General features: G+C 41.2%; 2 protein-coding genes across 2 annotated transcripts in view; one reads left to right on the plus strand and one right to left on the minus strand.

Annotated features, from left to right (window-relative positions):
* The window catches only part of LOC117815347 (calcineurin subunit B type 1-like), a 43524-nt gene extending 26349 nt beyond the window's left edge, over nt 1-17175 (minus strand). Inside the window, exons 1-2 of the mRNA XM_034687001.1 lie at nt 16743-17175; nt 7978-8017 (exon numbers count right to left, since the gene is read on the minus strand). Of these exons, the coding sequence (XP_034542892.1) occupies nt 7978-8017; nt 16743-16745 (43 nt within the window). The 5' untranslated portion in view covers nt 16746-17175. The remainder of the gene's footprint in view (nt 1-7977; nt 8018-16742) is intronic.
* Nucleotides 102-4136, plus strand: LOC117815345 (E3 ubiquitin-protein ligase TRIM21-like). The gene is made up of 2 exons (XM_034686999.1): nt 102-218; nt 2252-4136. The coding sequence occupies exon 2, from the start codon at nt 2254-2256 to the stop codon at nt 3898-3900; it is 1647 nt and encodes a 548-aa protein (XP_034542890.1). The 5' UTR covers nt 102-218; nt 2252-2253; the 3' UTR covers nt 3901-4136.
* Nucleotides 17176-18040: the final 865 nt, after the last annotated feature.

Below are 18040 nucleotides of genomic sequence, written 5' to 3' on the forward strand. Positions count from 1 at the left end.
TGTAAAACCAGATATTTCACAACAGTGGAGTCAGAGGGAGGAAACAGAGCTGCAGTCAGGAGGCGGAGCAACACATGAGGGAGGAGAGGAGCTCCAACGTCACTCTGAAGAAACGAAACTAAACGTCTGAACGGGAGACACACGTGGACCGGACCTTTCTCTGAGAGAAGATTCAAACTGAGTCCATCACAGCGTTCTAAAGTCTCTGACTAACACTGGTGAGTACTCCTGATCATATTCACACTCTCAACAACCAGGACTCACTCCAAACTTCAGCTCCACTGAGACAGGAAGACGGACTCTGCTCCTCTCTGCCTCGTAAAACTGGTTCAAGCTGAACTCTGATTGTCCACCAGCAGACCGGTCTAACAAACTGAACCGGACTCAGTGTGAGATCTCAGGACCAGAGTCACTCTGAGTCTCTGTCAGTCACAGTTCCCTGGTTTCTTTGTGACTGGTAACTTTCAGCAGCCATGTTGGATTCTCTGTCCTCTGGCTCTTTCACAATAAAAGCTCTCTAGACGGAGAAGCACAACAAGGCTTTTATTCTGAAGGAAGAAAGAGGAAGTGAAGATTAAAAGAGGTGAACTTTGATATGTTGTTTTATTTGTGACGTGTAAAATGAAATATTTACTCCTGTCTTTATTTCAGAGATTAGAGATTTCAGTGTTTGAGGAATAATCACGTCCTCACGATCATCCTGGTTTATAAACTTGTTTTTTGTATTCTGGATTTTTTTTTTGCACCTCTTCATCATGAAAGGGTTTTTCATTTAACGTCTAAATGTCGGGTTAAAATCCTTTTCCTTTAATATTCAGTTTTCTAATTTAAAGAAACTTGCTTCAGATCTTTTTCTGAAACATTCCCGAAACATTAAAAGCTTGACTTTTAACATTCTGAGTGACACACGCTGCTCGTCCTGTTTTGCTCCAGATGATAAAGAAACATGCGTCCTCCTTTGTTCCAGATCAGTCATTGATTGGTTGTAATAACGAGGAGCGGTGTTCAATTCATAAACGAAAATTAGGACGATAAATCTTCATCAACGACTCTTTTTCTCACGACGAAGACGAGTTGAAATATCACTGATAATAAAAACTGTGATGAATGTATTTTTAGTTTTTGTTAACCAGACGATGAGGACACGAAAAACATCCGACATTCAAAACCCATATTTCCCCCGCTGTGCGTCTACTCTTTCAAAATAAAAGTGATGCTAGTTAGCTGTTAGCACCGTTAGCTTGGTCTCTACCTGCAGCAGGTGTGCTGTTTGAACCAGCCTCCATTGATGATCCCCCCCCGCTGTACGTTAGTGACAAAGACACAACCGGGGGACGTCTGTTTAATATTTGATGTTTTTGACACTTTAACCGTAAACAGCTCCAGTTTAGTGATACGTTTATTAAGAGGTTTCAAAGTTTTGATCATCAGAAACATTTCAGAGAGCTGTGAACTGTGTCTGTTCACTGAAGGTGCATTCAGGGACCGTTGTAAAAGTTCAATGCAGCCTTGTATTTTGTGTTCATGGCTTTTTTATTTGAATCAAGAGAATCTAAATATAGTCATAGTGCTCACATCGAGTGTTTAAAGAGTGAAATGTTGATGATTTTAACACTTAGTACAACCCTGATACCGATATCTGGATAGTCTAAGACTAACGGGCATTTTCATCTTAAGACTAAATCTAATATAGCTGGCGAGGAGGGAGGGCGGTCACAGATGGACGATCCAGATTAACTTTTAATTGGAGAGAGAGAGAGCGGCTCTCTACCACTTGGTGAAAGTTTTGGCGTTGTGGGCAGGTGCCAAGTCCCTCTGAGTCAGGAAGTCAGCATCTCCATGAAGCTTGTAGCAGAGACTTCACTCTGGACTTCAAACACCCTGGATTCTGTTCCTCTCCTCTCTTCCTCCAGACACTAGGAGCTTGATTTACAGATGAAGTTAGCTCAGGTGAGACTCTTCTGACGTGGTCACTGGTTTAGGACCGTCTTCATATGAAGAATGTGACAGGTGTAGACTCTCTCCTGAAGACGTCTTGATGCTCTGACTCCAGCCTCAGTCCATTCCTCCTGAAGCTCTCCAAAGATCTTGACTCAGCAATGAGCCTCTGAGACCGACCTTCGATGGTCGTCTGCTGAACAGCAGTCACATCAGCAGTCGTCCCCATGATCGTGGTTCCGTGTACTGAACTAGATATTTATTCTGTTTCATTGTGTGTTTTAAATCGAGTCTCTCTCTTCTCTGTGTGCAGATATGGCTGCTGCAAACTACCAGAGACCTGAGGACCAGTTCCTGTGCTCCATCTGTCTGGATGTGTTCACTCATCCTGTCACCATACCATGTGGACACAACTTCTGCAAAGACTGCATCTCTGAACACTGGAGTACCAAAGACCAGTGCCTGTGTCCCATGTGTAAGAAGGTTTTCAGCTCAAAGCCCGATCTGCACGTCAACACCTTCATCTCTGAGATGGTCGCTCAGTTCAGAGACAAAGCTCAGCAGGAAGCCAGCAGCAGCAGCTCAGAGCAACTAGAGTCCAAACCAGGAGAAGTCCTCTGTGACGTCTGCACTGGGACCAAACTGAAGGCCCTGAAGTCCTGCTTAGACTGTCTGGTGTCCTACTGTGAGACTCACCTGGAGCCTCACCTGACAGCTCCACGTCTGAAAAGACACCAGCTGATCGACGCCGTGGAGAACCTGGAGGACAGGATGTGTCCGAAGCACGATAAACCTCTGGAGCTGTTCTGTAAGACCGATCAGACGTGTGTCTGCATGCTCTGCTCTGTTTTAGACCACAAGACCCACGAGTTTGTTCCTCTGGGAGAAGTATATGAAGACAAGAAGGCCGAGCTGGAGGAGACGGACGCTGAAATCCAGGAGATGATCCAGAACAGACGAGTGAAGATTCAGGAGATCAAACTCTCAGCCGACCTCGGTAAGAGAGACGCAGACAGAGAGATGGCAGAAGGTGTTCGAGTCTTCACCGCTCTGAAGGAGTCTGTTGAGAGAGGCCAGGCCGAGCTCATGGACTCCATCAAAGAGAAGCAGAAAACAGCAGAGCAACAGGACCAAGACTTCATCCACCAGCTGGAAGAGGAGATCTCTGAGCTGAAGAAGAGAAGCTCTGAAGTGAAGCAGCTCTCAGGCTCTGAAGACCACCTCCATCTTCTCCAGAGAGTCCAGTCCCTGAACATCAACCACCCACCACCAACCAAAGACTGGACAGAGGTTCATGTCCGTCCACCTTCATATGGGGGGACTGTGGTGAGAGCTGCTGCTCAGCTGGAGGAAACTCTCAGAGAGGAGATGAAGAAGCTGCTTCAAGCTGAGCTGAAGAGAGTCCAGCAGTACGCAGAGGATGTGACTCTTGATCCTGATACAGCTAATCCTACTCTCATCCTGTCTGATGATGGGAAACAAGTTCATCACAGTGATGGCTGGAAGAATCTCCCAGACAACCCAAAGAGGTTTCGTCCTCGTATTTATGTTCTAGGAAAGCAGAGTTTCTCTTCAGGCAGATTTTACTTCGAGGTTCAGGTTAAAGGAAAAACTAAATGGACTTTAGGAGTGGTCAGAGAGTCGATCAACAGGAAGGGACTGATCACAGTGAGGCCTGAGGATGGTTTCTGGTGTATACGTTTGAGAAATGGAAAAGAGTATAAAGCTTGTGATGAGCCTCCAGTCCTTCTCTCTCTGAGGTCTGATCCTGAGAAGGTGGGGGTGTTTGTGGATTATGAGGACGGTCTGGTCTCCTTTTATGATGTAGACTCTGCAGCTCTTATCTACTCCTTCACTGGCTGCTCCTACACTGACAAACTCCTCCCATTCTTCGGTCCTTCTCTTAATGATGAAGGTACAAACTCCGCCCCTCTGATCATCACTCCTGTCAGTGCTCAATAATCTCTCTCTTCCTGTTTGAGGCACCGATGGATCTAAATCTCATTTCAAACATGTCTTCTTGTTACGATCAGTAGTTCAAACTCTGGAGTCTCAGTGCCTGTCCAAAGTGTGGTTTGTTGAACGTTTGGTCACTTCTGTTATTTTTCATTTGTGTCAGAAATAAAAAAAAAGAGTCTGATTATGAGTCAGCAAATATCTGTAAATATGTGATTGTAAAATAAAGACGGTGAAACGAACGACTCATGGAGCAGGAAGTCTGATTATATGAAGATAAATACAGCTCTTTAAAGACCTCATAGTGCCCTTTTACCCCTCTAGACAACTACGCTCCCAACATGCAGGCCTGCTCATCGTACCTGAAGTCTCTAAAAGTAGTATGGGAGGTAGAGCCTTCATGTTATCAGGCCCCTCTCCTTTGGAATCATCTACCAGTCAGGGTCCGGGAGGCAGACACCCTCTCTACTTTTAAGAGTAGGCTTCAAACTTTCCTTTTTGATAAAGCTTATAGTTAGAGCTGGATCAGGCTTGGACCAGGTCTTAGTTATGCTGCTATAGGCTTAGACTGCCACACTGGGATCCTGTCTTTCCCTCTCTCTCCTCTCTCTGCCTGTCTCTCACTTTAACTCTTCCTGTCCCATTAAAGTTACTAACCATAGACCTTTCTCTCTGTCTTTTAGCCCCCAGAACTACTTTCCCATGAACTAAAAGGTTCCTGGTCCCCCATTGTTGTCTGCGTTTCGACCGCGGGCTGAAGTCCCGGGTAGATTGTGTAAATCAGTCCAGTGACGTATGGAGGAAAAAAAGTAAATGCACTACACCACCAGACCAGTAGAGGGCAGTAACACAAAGAGGAATGCCATTCATCACAGATGACACCATAGAAGCAGACGGACAGGCAGGTATCATTCTGAGCAACACAACAGTTAGCCTGTTAGCATGAAGAGACTCAGCTGGTCTGTTTTAGATGGTGCTATATTTCATCACAGATGGATTCACTGAATCAACACGTGAGAGGAGATAAGCGCGAGTAGCAAAGACGTTTCAACACGGCTTTAAAATCCTTTAGAACTCAAAAAGCCGTGATCGCAGAGATCGGCCGGTGTTTTGGTTTAAACGGCGACCCTGTTAACTGGAGACTCTCAGCCGGATGCATCCCTCACAAACGTCTTTAGACCATCATTAAATATCTGATGAGGATATTTTGAAATCTTAATAAAAACTAAACTAGTTTGCATTCCCAGGAACTCCCTCTGTGTTTCAACAGCTGTGTAAACTCCACAAACACTGACACGTTCAGCTGAAGGTCTCCAGTTTACAGGGTCACTTTTAAAAGCGGAACACCGGGAGGAGAGACGCATTCACGGTGGGCTGAGAGAAGACTACTGTTACAAAGCTGTAAGTCCCTAGTTCCGGTTCAAGTTCCTCTGGTCGAAAAACTCCTAAAATAAGGAGCCCTGTGTTGTCAGCATAACTTTGACAACACATGCTGCTTCAAAGTGACCTCCACTGGTGTAATGACACAAAACCACCACTAGAGGGAGCCCAAGAAGAGGAGGACAGCAAACACTCCTCACACACGGGGCCTGAGTTTATCTCTCCAGTCGTCTTATTTCAACACAGACAGTCAAAGCTGTGTCACAGACTAGAAAACACTGAACAACAAACACATCACCATCCAGACTGCTTACTCATGTCCCCCCTCATTTTGATACCTCTCTGCCAAATAAATATCACAGAGGCTTGGTGAGAGCTGCCAGTGTCCAGACCCCCGAGTGAACCCCTCCCTCGGTCACAGGAACAGGCTCTGGTCTCGCTCACGGACTTGAAAACCAAACAGCCTTCCACACAAGAGGAGGCAGGTTTCTGAGCGTGGAGGGCAGAGGCGGAGCTCGGGTCATAAATCTCCTCAGCTGGGTCCCTCCTGGTCCTGACACCTTTTATTAACAGCTCGTTAGGACTCCTACCCACTCAGCAAACTTCATGTGATTCTGACACCCAAGTACAGCTCACACCCCCGTCTTCCTGAGGGGGGTGCTGCAGGAGGAAGTAGCCCCACACTTAGCAGTCATTATTTTCTAATTAAGCAGCAACTTCTTCTCAGTGGAGCGGGCGGGCGGGGTCAGAGCAAGGCAACCAACTAATTAAAAATGGGATATTACTCTGACCAGAATAGACCAGGTTCTCCCAGCAGCCCTGACTCTGACCTTTGCAGAGCGATGAGGCATATTTAGCCTCCGAGTGTCGGGGAGTCTGGGTCGGACTCCCTCAGAGGCCCAAAGAGAGAAGAAGGTGCAGCATGAGGGGATGTTTTCATCCATCACTGGCTGACCATCACGCCACAAACTCAGCGTCTGAATGTTCCCCTCATGACCTCTAAGGGTCAGTGCGGGGTATCAGGGTGAGTGCGGGGTATCAGGGTGAGTGCGGGGTATCAGGGTCAGTGCGGGGTATCAGGGTGAGTGCGGGGTATCGGGGTCTTTGCGGGGTATCAGGATAAGTTCGTGGTATTAGGGTCTGTGCGGGGTATCAGGGTGAGTGCAGGGTTTCAGGGTCTGTGCGGGGTATCAGGGTCTGTGCGGGGTATCAGGGTCTGTGCGGGGTATCAGGGTCTGTGCGGGGTATCAGGGTGAATGCGGGGTATCAGGGTCTGTGCGGGGTATCAGGGTGAGTGCGGGGTATCAGGGTCAGTGCGAGGTATCAGGGTGAGTGCGGGGTATCAGGGTGAGTGCGGGGTATCAGGGTCTGCATGGGGTATCAGGCTGAGTGCAGGGTATCAGGGTCTGTGCGGGGTATCAGGGTGAGTGCGGGGTATCGGGGTCAGTGCGGGGTATTAGGGTGAGTGCGGGGTATCAGGGTCTGTGCGGGGTATCAGGGTGAGTGCGGGGTATCAGGGTGAGTGCGGGGTATCAGGGTCTGTGCGGGGTATCAGGGTGTAATTTTCTGTTCTTAGGAGATTATATTTATATTATAACAGTGCACTGATGGATGTAATGTTTGACAGACTGAATTCTTCGTTTGATGAAATAAAAAATGTTATTATGAAAAATCCTGTTTTTACTTTAGTCACATAAACTTCCAACTCTGGCACTGCAACATTAAAATAACTTAATTCTGAAATGGATGAAAACAGGAGAACAGGGCAACTGAAAAAAAGAAATTGAAGCTAGGTCAACAAATGAAGGTTTTAAGACCCGACATGTTTTTACATGTTTTAATTTCAGACATTGATCACAGATTTCTGACTTTGATCTCAGAATTCTGACTTTGATCCTAGAATTCTGACTTTGATCTCAGAATTCTGACTTTGATCTCAGAATTCTGACTTTGATCTTGGCATTGTGACTTTGATCTCAGAATTCTGACTCTAATCTCAGAATTCTTACTCAGACCTTTAATTTCAGACATTGATTACAGATTACTGACTTTGATCTCAGAATTCTGATTTTGATCTCAGAATTCTCACTTTAATCTCAAAATTCTGACTTTGATCTCAGAATTCCGACTTTGATCAGAATTCTCTCTTGAATCTTTTTTAATCTACTTTCTTATAATTCTGACTTTATGATCAGAATTACGAAAAAATGGTCAGAAAAATGGTCAGTCCAAAACAAAATTTCTGCCCTAACCTCCAAAAACATTTTCAGTGGCCCTAATCGCTTCCCATAGATTACTCGCTTTGCACAAGATAGTTAGATACAGTGAAACTAAGACTCAGTGGAGGCGGATGGACAGACTCCACATCTTAAACAGAACTCTGGTGGTTTGTGTCCATCAGAGAAATCCAGGTACTGGTCCTAGCTAACAGGTCATCAAACTGAGCTCTGATCAGTGTCAGGAAGGTGGATTTTATGAATCTTCACACGCCCAACCTGGAAGGACGACTATTAGTAAGTTGTGTTTGACATATGTAGATTATTTCATGGTCAGTCTGATCCTGGGAAATCCACTTTGCACTTTGCATCCAAGTAAACGTGATAGGAAAGTGGTCGAGGAGAGGCTGTGATTGTTTGTATTTATATTCGTTCAAACAGTTTAATCTGACTGAATGAGGTGACGTGTTATTTTGTGGATACTTACAGTGCGAGCACATGTCCAGGGCGTAACTGGCTTCATTTCCCTGGAAAAGAGAAGAATGACAATAAAAAGGTGATCCAGATTTAGAAATCTAATAAAAAACAAGAAGGGAAATCAAACACTTTATTTAAAGATAAAAGAGAGCAGGATGGCGCTCTCCTGTGGCTCTCATTTCAACATGACATCGCTCTCCTCATGTAGAACCGTTTCCAGAAGTCTGTCAGTACATCAAAATAAACACTTTTGTTAAATGTGTGCTCTTTATAGATTCCCTGATTGAAAATCTGTTTATAGACCATGATGTGAAAACAAAAGATGAAGGGGACTTTTCTGCGTGCTGTTCTTGGCTAATCGTGGGTTGTTTTTTTTCATTATGCATGAGCGGCAGAATGATCTGGACTCTGAAAAACGAGGTCAACGTGCCGCCTTGATTTGCCTCGTCTCATCTCTCGAGGACTTACAGAAATTGAAGCGGGCTGCTCGAATGAGGCCGCAGCTTCCCTCCTCAGCCCGTAACGAGGGCCGCATTAACTCTGAGACACATTAACCGCTGATATGTGAGGAAGTGCCTGAAAGAACCAGAAACCCATGATGTGATGTGGGCTCTGACGAGGTCTCTCTGACTGAAGAGATCACTTTCCTACTCAGCTGGATCTCTACTTCAATCAGATTTCACTGTTTCCTTGTTATTGATAGATTATTTCATGTGGTGATATTATTTTGATTCACTGCCACACAGTATTGATTTTTATAATTGAAACTAATAGCACCAATACCAATCCTGGTATCAGCTATCGGCCCGATACTCGATCTAATTACCCAATAATTGGCCCATTACCCAATACCTGATACCAAATTTACCACGATACCTGTGAATCAGACCTGAAACTTGGTCTAATCCCAGGTCTTGTTCTCAGCCCGACCCCATATTCAATCCTGATGTCCCCCTGACACTTGATCAAATACCCCATCCCGGTATGGGCCTGGTATTTACTCCAAAAACTAGATTGGGTATCGGTGACAGAGGGCTGATCTATTCAACTCAGTTCTATGCTACTCTGTATTTCCTACAGAGGTTTACGTGTAGTACGTCAGTTTGGAGGTATTATTGCATGCATTCTATAGGTTTTTAACATTCTATTCTTTGATCACATATTATTGCTTTGATCTAATTTAATTGATTGGATCTCATTCTACAGCTCTGACCTCATTCCATGGCTTTGATCTCATTCTATTGCTTTGATCTCATTCTATTGCTTTGATCTCATTCTATTCCTTTGACACATTATATAGCTTTGATATAATTGTATTGCTTTGATCTGATTCTATTCTTTCGACACATTCTATTACTTGGGTCTCATTTTATTGCTTAGATCTCATTATTTTCCTTTGATACATTCTATTGCTTTGATCTGATTCTATTGCCTTGATCTCATCCTATTCGTTCGACACATTCTATTGCTTTAATCTGATTCTATTCCTTTCACACATTTTATTGCTTTGATCTCATTCTATTGCTTCAATCTGGTTCTATTGCTTTAGTCTCATTCTATTGTTTTGATCTGATTCTATTGCTTTGATCTGATTCTATTGCTTTGATCTGATTCTATTGTGATCTCATTCTATTCCTTTGACGCATTCTATTGCTTTGATCTCATTCTTTTGCTTTGATCCGATTCTATTGCTTTGATCTTATTCTATTCCTTTGATCCGATTCTATTGCTTTGATCTTATTCTGTTCCTTTGACACATTCTATTGCTTTGATCTGATTCTATTGTTTTGATCTGATTATATTGCATTGATCTGATTCTATTGCTTTGGTCTCATTCTATTGCTCTGATCTCGTCATATTGCTTTGATCTGATTCTATTCCTTTGACACATTCTATTGCTTTGATCTGATTCTATTCCTTTGATCTGATTCTATTCCTTTGACACATTCTATTGCTTTCATCTGATTATATTGCATTGATCTCATTCTATTGCTTTGATCTGATTATATTGCATTGATCTGATTCTATTGCTTTGATCTGATTCTATTGCTTTGATCTGATTCTATTGCTTTGATCTGATTATATTGCATTGATCTCATTCTATTGCTTTGATCTGATTCTATTCCTTTGATCTGACTCTATTGCTTTGACACATTCTATTGCTTTGATCTCATTCTATTCCTTTGACACATTCTATTGCTTTGATCTGATTCTATTGCTTTGACACATTCTCTTGCTGTGATTCTGGTCATGTGTGCATGAACTACACATTTAGAAACCTCTTGGTCTCACAGCCCGTATCGAGCTTCCCTGAATCCGACCTATGGAGGCAGGCGAGGATGAGACGCCTATTTGGAACAAAGCTTCGTCCAAGAGGAGTGGATATCGTGTACACGTGCACACCGACATCACGTTCCATCTTCAGGTTTGAGTTTCCTGTTTCTGAGTAGGAAAAAAATAAACAATCCAGTAAGTAAGCAGGAAAAAAACACCTCCATAGTGATCTGGGTTCAGGGTCTGTGGCAGGTTTTATTTCTGCCTCACTTTATACCGCAGCTTCTACACCCTCTCCGCCTCCGTCTGTGTGCTCTACTCATATCCATCAACTACCAGCCTGTATTGTGTTCATGTTGCAACAGCAGCATAAGTATGATTCAGAGTGCTTTCCTTAATTACACAAATACATTAAAGCTATTATGTGTTGCTATTTACAGTTTCCCACCGCAGGCCCAAATCAGGCCGCGTGAACCTGCAGTCTTCATCAGTGCGAGGCGATATTATTACTGATTTATTATTATCATTATCATTATTATTATTATTATTATTATTATTTGGTTTCTTTCTTCCGGTCAGTTGTGAACCAGCTCTGCATCTCAGAAGAGGTGGGCCTGCACTGAAGCCTCAAACACTGGGACTAAAGCAGACACATGAAGTCTTCACTCAGTCCTGGTTTCATGTTAACCCTGTTGAAATCCTAGGTTTGGAGCCGGGAGCTAAATGTTCCACACAGGTCTCCTCCTCAGCATAAAGGTGTTCATGTTGCGCTGCTTGTTTTGGGGTTAAGTGTCCTTCAGGATTCAGGGTTCCCGGGTTTAACTGGCTGACCCCTTTGCTGGTCCTGGCCCGGTTGTTCAAGAGGTTTAATCTGGATACCATTAGAGATCAACTTCTTTCTACCCAGGATCAAGTAACCCGTCCGGGTTTCATCTTGGTTTTTCAAAGTAAAACTGGATTGCTTCAACCTGATCCAGATCCAAACATTCAAAGATTACTGAATCCGGATAACCAGGGTTCTAGTTTGTCCACAGGGGGCGCCAAAATCCACACAAACGTTGAATGTCTCAGTGCTATGCCCGTATTTCCAGGAACGTTTGCTAATGTTTTCTTCTTCTCTTGATATTTAATGTGGTTAGCATTCTTCTTCATCTGTAATTTAATGCAGAGGTTTGTTTTGGTACAGCTGTAGTCTTGTCTTTTCCCGAGCCTCAGGCAAGAAGATCAATTTGATCACATTCTATTACTTTGATCTCATTGAATTGCTTTGATCTCATTCTACTGTTTGATCACATTCTATTACTTTGATCACATTGTATTGCCTTGATCTCATTCTATAACTCTGACCGCATTCCATTGCTTTGATCTCATTCCATTGCTTAGAAGACATTCTATTTATTTGATCTCATTCTATGACTTTGATCTCATACTATTGCTTAGAAGACATTCTACTTCTTTGATCTCATTCTGTTACTTTGATCTCATTCTATTGCTTAGAAGACATTCTACTTCTTTGATCTCATTCTATTGCTTAGAAGACATTCTACTTCTTTGATCTCATTCTATTGCTTAGAAGACATTCTACTTCTTTGATCTCATTCTATTACTTTGATCTCATTCTATTGCTTAGAAGACATTCTACTTCTTTGATCTTATTCTATGACTTTGATCTCATTCTATTACTTTGATCTCATTCTATTGCTTAGAAGACATTCTACTTCTTTGATCTCATTCTATTACTTTGATCTCATTCTATTGCTTAGAAGACATTCTACTTCTTTGATCTCATTCTGTTACTTTGATCTCATTCTATTGCTTAGAAGACATTCTATTTATTTAATCTCATTCTATTACTTTGATCTTATTCTATTGCTTAGAAGACATTCTACTTCTTTGATCTCATTCTATTACTTTGATCTCATTCTATTGCTTAGAAGACATTCTACTTCTTTGATCTCATTCTGTTACTTTGATCTCATTCCATTGCTTAGAAGACATTCTACTTCTGTGATCTCATTCTATATCTCTGATCTCGTTATTTTGCTTAGAAGACATTTTACTTCTTTGATCTCATCCTATTGCTTTGATCTCCTCCTTTGATGTGATTATAATGCTTCAATCTGAGTCTTTTGATTTGATACATTTTATTTATTTGATCACATTCTACTGCTTTGATCTCAGTCTACTGCTTTGATCACATTCCATTTATTTAATCTCATCCTATTGCTTTGATCTGATTTTATTGCTTTGACACATTCTTTAGCTGGGATCTCATTATTAGCTTTGATCTAATTCTGTTGCTTTGATCCCTGTTAGCAGGCATTCATTCTTATTCATAAACCCTAATAAGACCGTGGATGATAGTTTGTGCTCCGGTGATTTGATCTACAGGACTCTTAAAGCAAAAAGCTCAAACATGATGGATGTTCGGGTTTTAAATATGCGGAACAGAAGCATGTTTTTGTTCCACTCCCCGTTATGGATGGAACAAAGCAGCAATACACCGTCGTCCCATTGGTCTGATTCAATTACAGTATCACTGGAGCCAAATATGCAGGTTTGAATGTTACATTTTTATACTTCAGCCTCGGATCATGTTTTCCTGGCTGCTTGATAAATGTGTACGTTTCCTCCATCTGCAGTAAAACATGAGCTCAGCATTTTGAAACGTGTGCAGCATCTCTGGGTTCAGCTCTTCATGAAACCAGCAGAGTGTGGTGGGCCTGAGAGGAGAGAAAAAGATGTTTTCCAAATTCGGCTGGCTCAGTGTGGGAGTATTCTTGCTCATGTCCACACAATCCCGGATCCATCAATCCAATTTTAACCCACATTAGGATTTTAACTCTTCAGTGTGATGTTAGCCGCAGCATGCAGTGAAACACCTGGGTCCAGGATCCTCATTAAATACGGCGTGCCTCTGTCCTCATTCCCAGAATTGATACACAGCAGCTCTCCAGAAATAGCCGTCATTACATCACATCTGCTCCCTGGACCAGCACGTCCCGGCTCCTGTACCAGGACTGCTACATCATGATCCCTTCATGCAACACGTCCAGTCCGGTGTACGGTGTGGGGTAACCTCCACTGCTGGACCTGCTCAGTCCCATGACAGAAACCTCCAAAAGGCTCGAACACAACGAGCACGGCTTCAGAGACTGAATAAGCTAAGCTAACAGCTAGCAGACAGCTAGCAGCTCCCACCTGTCACTCAGAGATACCACGCTAACTAAACGCTACTTTAAGCCTTAACATTTTTAAACCACTATTAACTTTGTCTCTTTTTACTGTTTTCTTCTCTCTATTGCTCTGATCTCATTAGCTTTGATCTGCTTCTATTGAATTGATCTCATTCTAATGCTTCAATCACATTCTATTGCTTTGCTCTGATTCTACTGCTTTGATCATATTGTATTGCTTTGATCTGATTCTATTGCTTTGATTTTACTCTAGTGCTTTGATCTCATTCTATTGCTTCAATCTGATTCTATTGCTTTGATCTTACTCTAGTGCTTTGATTACATTTTATTGCTTCGATCTGACTCTATTAGTTTGATCTCATTCTATTGCTTCAATCAGATTATATTGCTTTACTCTGATTATTTATCTTTTATCTCATTGCATTGCTTTGCTCTGATTCTATTGCTTCAATCTGATTCTATTACTTTGATCTCATTCTATTGGTTTCGATCAGATTCTATTGCTTTGATCTCATTCTACTGCTCTGATCTGATTCTATTGCTTTGATCTCATTCTACTACTTTGATCTCATTCTATTGGTTTCGATCAGATTCTATTGCCTTGATCTCATTCTATTGCTTTGATCTGATTCTATTGCTTTGATCTCATTCTACTGCTTTGATCTCATTCTATTGCTTCGATAAGATTCTATTGCTTCGATCAGATTCTATTGCTTTGATCTCATTCTATTGCTTTGATCTGATTCCATTGCTTTGATCTGATTCTATTGCTTCAATCTCATTATATTGCTTTGATCTGATTCCATTGCTTTGATCATATTCTATTGCTTTGATCTCATTCTATTGTTTCAATTACATTCCATTGTTTTGATCTCATTATATCGCTTTTCTCTGATTCCATTGTTTTGATCTCATTCTCTTGCTTCAATCTCATTCTATTGGTTTGATCTCATTCTATTGCTTTGATCACATTCTATTGTTTTCTATTACATTCTATTGTTTTGATCTCATTCTATTGCTTTGATCTAATTCTATTGTTTTGATCTCATTCTATCACTTTGCTCTGATTCTATAGTCTTTAAACATTATATTGCTTCTATCTTGTTCCATTGCTTTGATCACATTCTATTGCTTTGATTCTTTCGCTTTGATCTGATTCTACTGCTCTGTTCTCCTGCTGGTGTTGAGAAACCTTGATGGTTCCGCCTGGGGAACCCTGAGAGAACTCAAATCTTGATGTCCTGATCTTGCTTCTTGAACATCTACCTAAAGGATGAAATGAAGTATCCCCAACCTAAACCTGATGTGTCCTCTCCCCAGCCCCAAAAACAACCCCAGGAACATTCTGACACCAGGATGATGTTTTCATAAAAGTAACATATAGATCTAAGCTTTAAGGAAGCTGAGTGTGAGGAAGACTTTAACCTGAAGAAGACGTACGTATGCTTCTTTGTTCATTAAATCTGACCTCAGGTGTGCATAAAGTACAGGTGATCTGATCCACATCATCAGGATCAGGTTCTAATCAGATCAGGGATCCTGAGTGGGTCTTTAATTCTCCCATCAAACATTTTTAATGACTTCACTTCGATGGACGACGTGAACGTAGCACAGCTACAGACCTGATCCGTGGCAGGTGACAGTTTGATTCAAACACCGTCATAGAGCTCAGACACAATCTGACATTTATAACCAAAGACAGCTCCGCACTTCCGGTCGAGATTTTCAAAATAAAACAACAATGAAAGGTGTAAATATAGCAAACCTGTTCTCTCCTTGACCAGATTTTAAAAAGAGAGACTGTCCAGGGTAAGGCTGGATATGTTATGAGTGGAATGTAATCTAAATATTTAAAATATATGACATTTACCACCTCACACAAAATATCCTGCCACCTTTTTAAATAAAATTATGACATAATAACATTTTTATTTTATGGGTGAACAAGACTTCACAAAATATTCAACTATAAAACCAATAAACTGCTTAAATATCAGAATAATAATTGTAATTTTCAGTAAAAACATTGGAGTTTTTTTATTGTGATTTGATGCAGACAATAAAAAAATAATAAATTAATGTAACATTTATTTAATTATATATTTTCTGTTTTCTCTTAGTTTAAAATACTAACATGGTAGTTTTTCAAATTTAAATTGTTTGACAAACACAGTCCTCAAAAATTACTTTAAACTGGTGATTTTATTAATATCGTCTAAAATGCGAAAAACTGTAATGTTAATTTTCTTACAATTAAATGACGTGGACATGATCACACCCATTATGAATTAATCAATCTAATGCAACATAAATAATATGATTAATTTATTTTATTTATTTTGAGTCCTCCAGACGTTGATTTTATGAAATTTTCAGACAGTATCATTCGCAGGATTTTATCTTCTTGATGTTTTGATTATTTTAACCTTTTATCTTTTTCAATGTTTGTTTCATTTCCTTTTGTCCGCTAGTGATTTTAACATTTTTATTATAATTGTATTTTTTTTCAGAAGTGGTCTTTACATCTTTCTTTTGTATTATTCCCTGTATCTGATTGTGGTTTTAACATTTTATATTATTTCTTTTATATTTGATGGTTTACAGCCTTTTAATAATATTTTGTTTCCTGAATTTCTCAGATTTTTATCGTATTTTATCATCTTTCTCATTTCTAAAGCACTTTGAAACTCTGTTTTAAAAAGTAATTTATAATTAAAATTAGTAATCACTCTAATTATTATTATTGTTTTGAATTAAAGGCTGCTGTTGATGATTAATTTTAACATTTTTAAGGCTAATGAATGATTATTGTTACCACTTCTTATTATGTAAAACTGGTTTATATAAAAACTGAAATTTAAAGTTACATCATCTTAATTAAAAACCGTTCCCATTTCAGCCTGCAGAGAACCTTCAGGCTTTTATTTTGGTGGCATGATTACGTCATTTCCTGTGTTGATTTGTAGTTAACTTGACGCTCCTCCAGCTAGCTAGCTAGCCTGCTAGCAAAGCCTCCACAGTCTCTATATTCCTCTCAAGCTAGCTCTACGGCCGCATTACCAGCAGCTCGTGTATTAGTGTTGGTGTCAGCGTGAATATGTGAACACATGAATGTTGTGATAAAGATAAATCACACGATAAAGAAGCAGCCATCTTTAAAATAAGCTTCTAACGTTATTTTAATGTCAGCGCAGTGCTAACGGGGGTTAGCATCAAGCTAACAGTCGAAGGAGAATCTTGTTTTTTACAAAATGAGGTTTCACAGAAAAAAAGACAGAAAATCACAAACACACATTTCACTCACCATGATGCCGCCGAGAGGAGAGCAGCTGCCGGGGAGGATCAAAGGTCCGAGGGGGACGAACACCGGAGAGAACGGGGACGGGTACTCTCAGTTTAACGGTCAGAACCGAGAACCGGCTGACTCTACGGGCTCTGACAGCAGCGGGGGAGAGATTCACTGCAGAGAGGGAGAGAGAGAGCCGCAGAGGGGGGAGGAGAGAGAGACAGAGAGAGGGGGAGAGGAGGAGGGAGAGAGAGTCAGAGAGAGAGAGAGAGAGAGGGGGGAGGAGAGTGAAGAGAGAGAGAGGGAGGGAGGGAGGAAGGGAGAGAGACAGACAGAGAGAGAGAGAGAGAGAGAGGGAGAGAGAGAGAGAGGGAGGGAGGGGGTGAGGAGAGAGAAGAGAAGAGGAGGGAAGTGGACGGTGCAAAACAAAGCTCGTCTAATGACAGGAGGGCTCACTCTGATCCTTCACAGTTTGATCATAGAGAATCCTTCTCCTTCCTGCTCTGATTAATTCATCCTGGACTCTAAAGAACACTCTGATTAATTCATCCTGGACTCTAAAGAACACTCTGATTAATTCATCCTGGACTCTAAAGAACACTCTGATTAATTCATCCTGGACTTTAAAGAACACTCTGATTAATTCATCCTGGACTCTAAAGAACACTCTGATTAATTCATCCTGGACTCTAAAGAAACACTCTGGATTAATTCATCCTGGACTTTAAAGAACACTCTGATTAATTCATCCTGGACTCTAAAGAACACTCTGATTAATTCATCCTGTACTCTAAAGAACACTCTGATTAATTCATCCTGGACTCTAAAGAACACTCTGATCAATTCATCCTGGACTCTAAAGAACACTCTGATTAATTCATCCTGTACTCTAAAGAACACTCTGATCAATTCATCCTGGACTCTAAAGAACACTCTGATTAATTCATCCTGGACTCTAAAGAACACTCTGATTAATTCATCCTGGACTCTAAAGAACACTCTGATTAATTCATCCTGGACTTTAAAGAACACTCTGATCAATTCATCCTGGACTCTAAAGAACACTCTGATTAATTCATCCTGTACTCTAAAGAACACTCTGATTAATTCATCCTGGACTCTAAGAACACTCTGATTAATCATCCTGGACTTTAAAGAACACTCTGATTAATTCATCCTGGACTCTAAGAACACTCTGATTATTCATCCTGGACTCTAAAGAACACTCTGATTAATTCATCCTGGACTTTAAAGAACACTGATTAATTCATCCTGGACTCTAAAGAACACTCTGATTAATTCATCCTGTACTCTAA

The sequence above is a fragment of the Notolabrus celidotus genome, chromosome 7, assembly GCF_009762535.1.
Source record: "Notolabrus celidotus isolate fNotCel1 chromosome 7, fNotCel1.pri, whole genome shotgun sequence".
NCBI classification, from domain to species: Eukaryota; Metazoa; Chordata; class Actinopteri; order Labriformes; family Labridae; genus Notolabrus; species Notolabrus celidotus.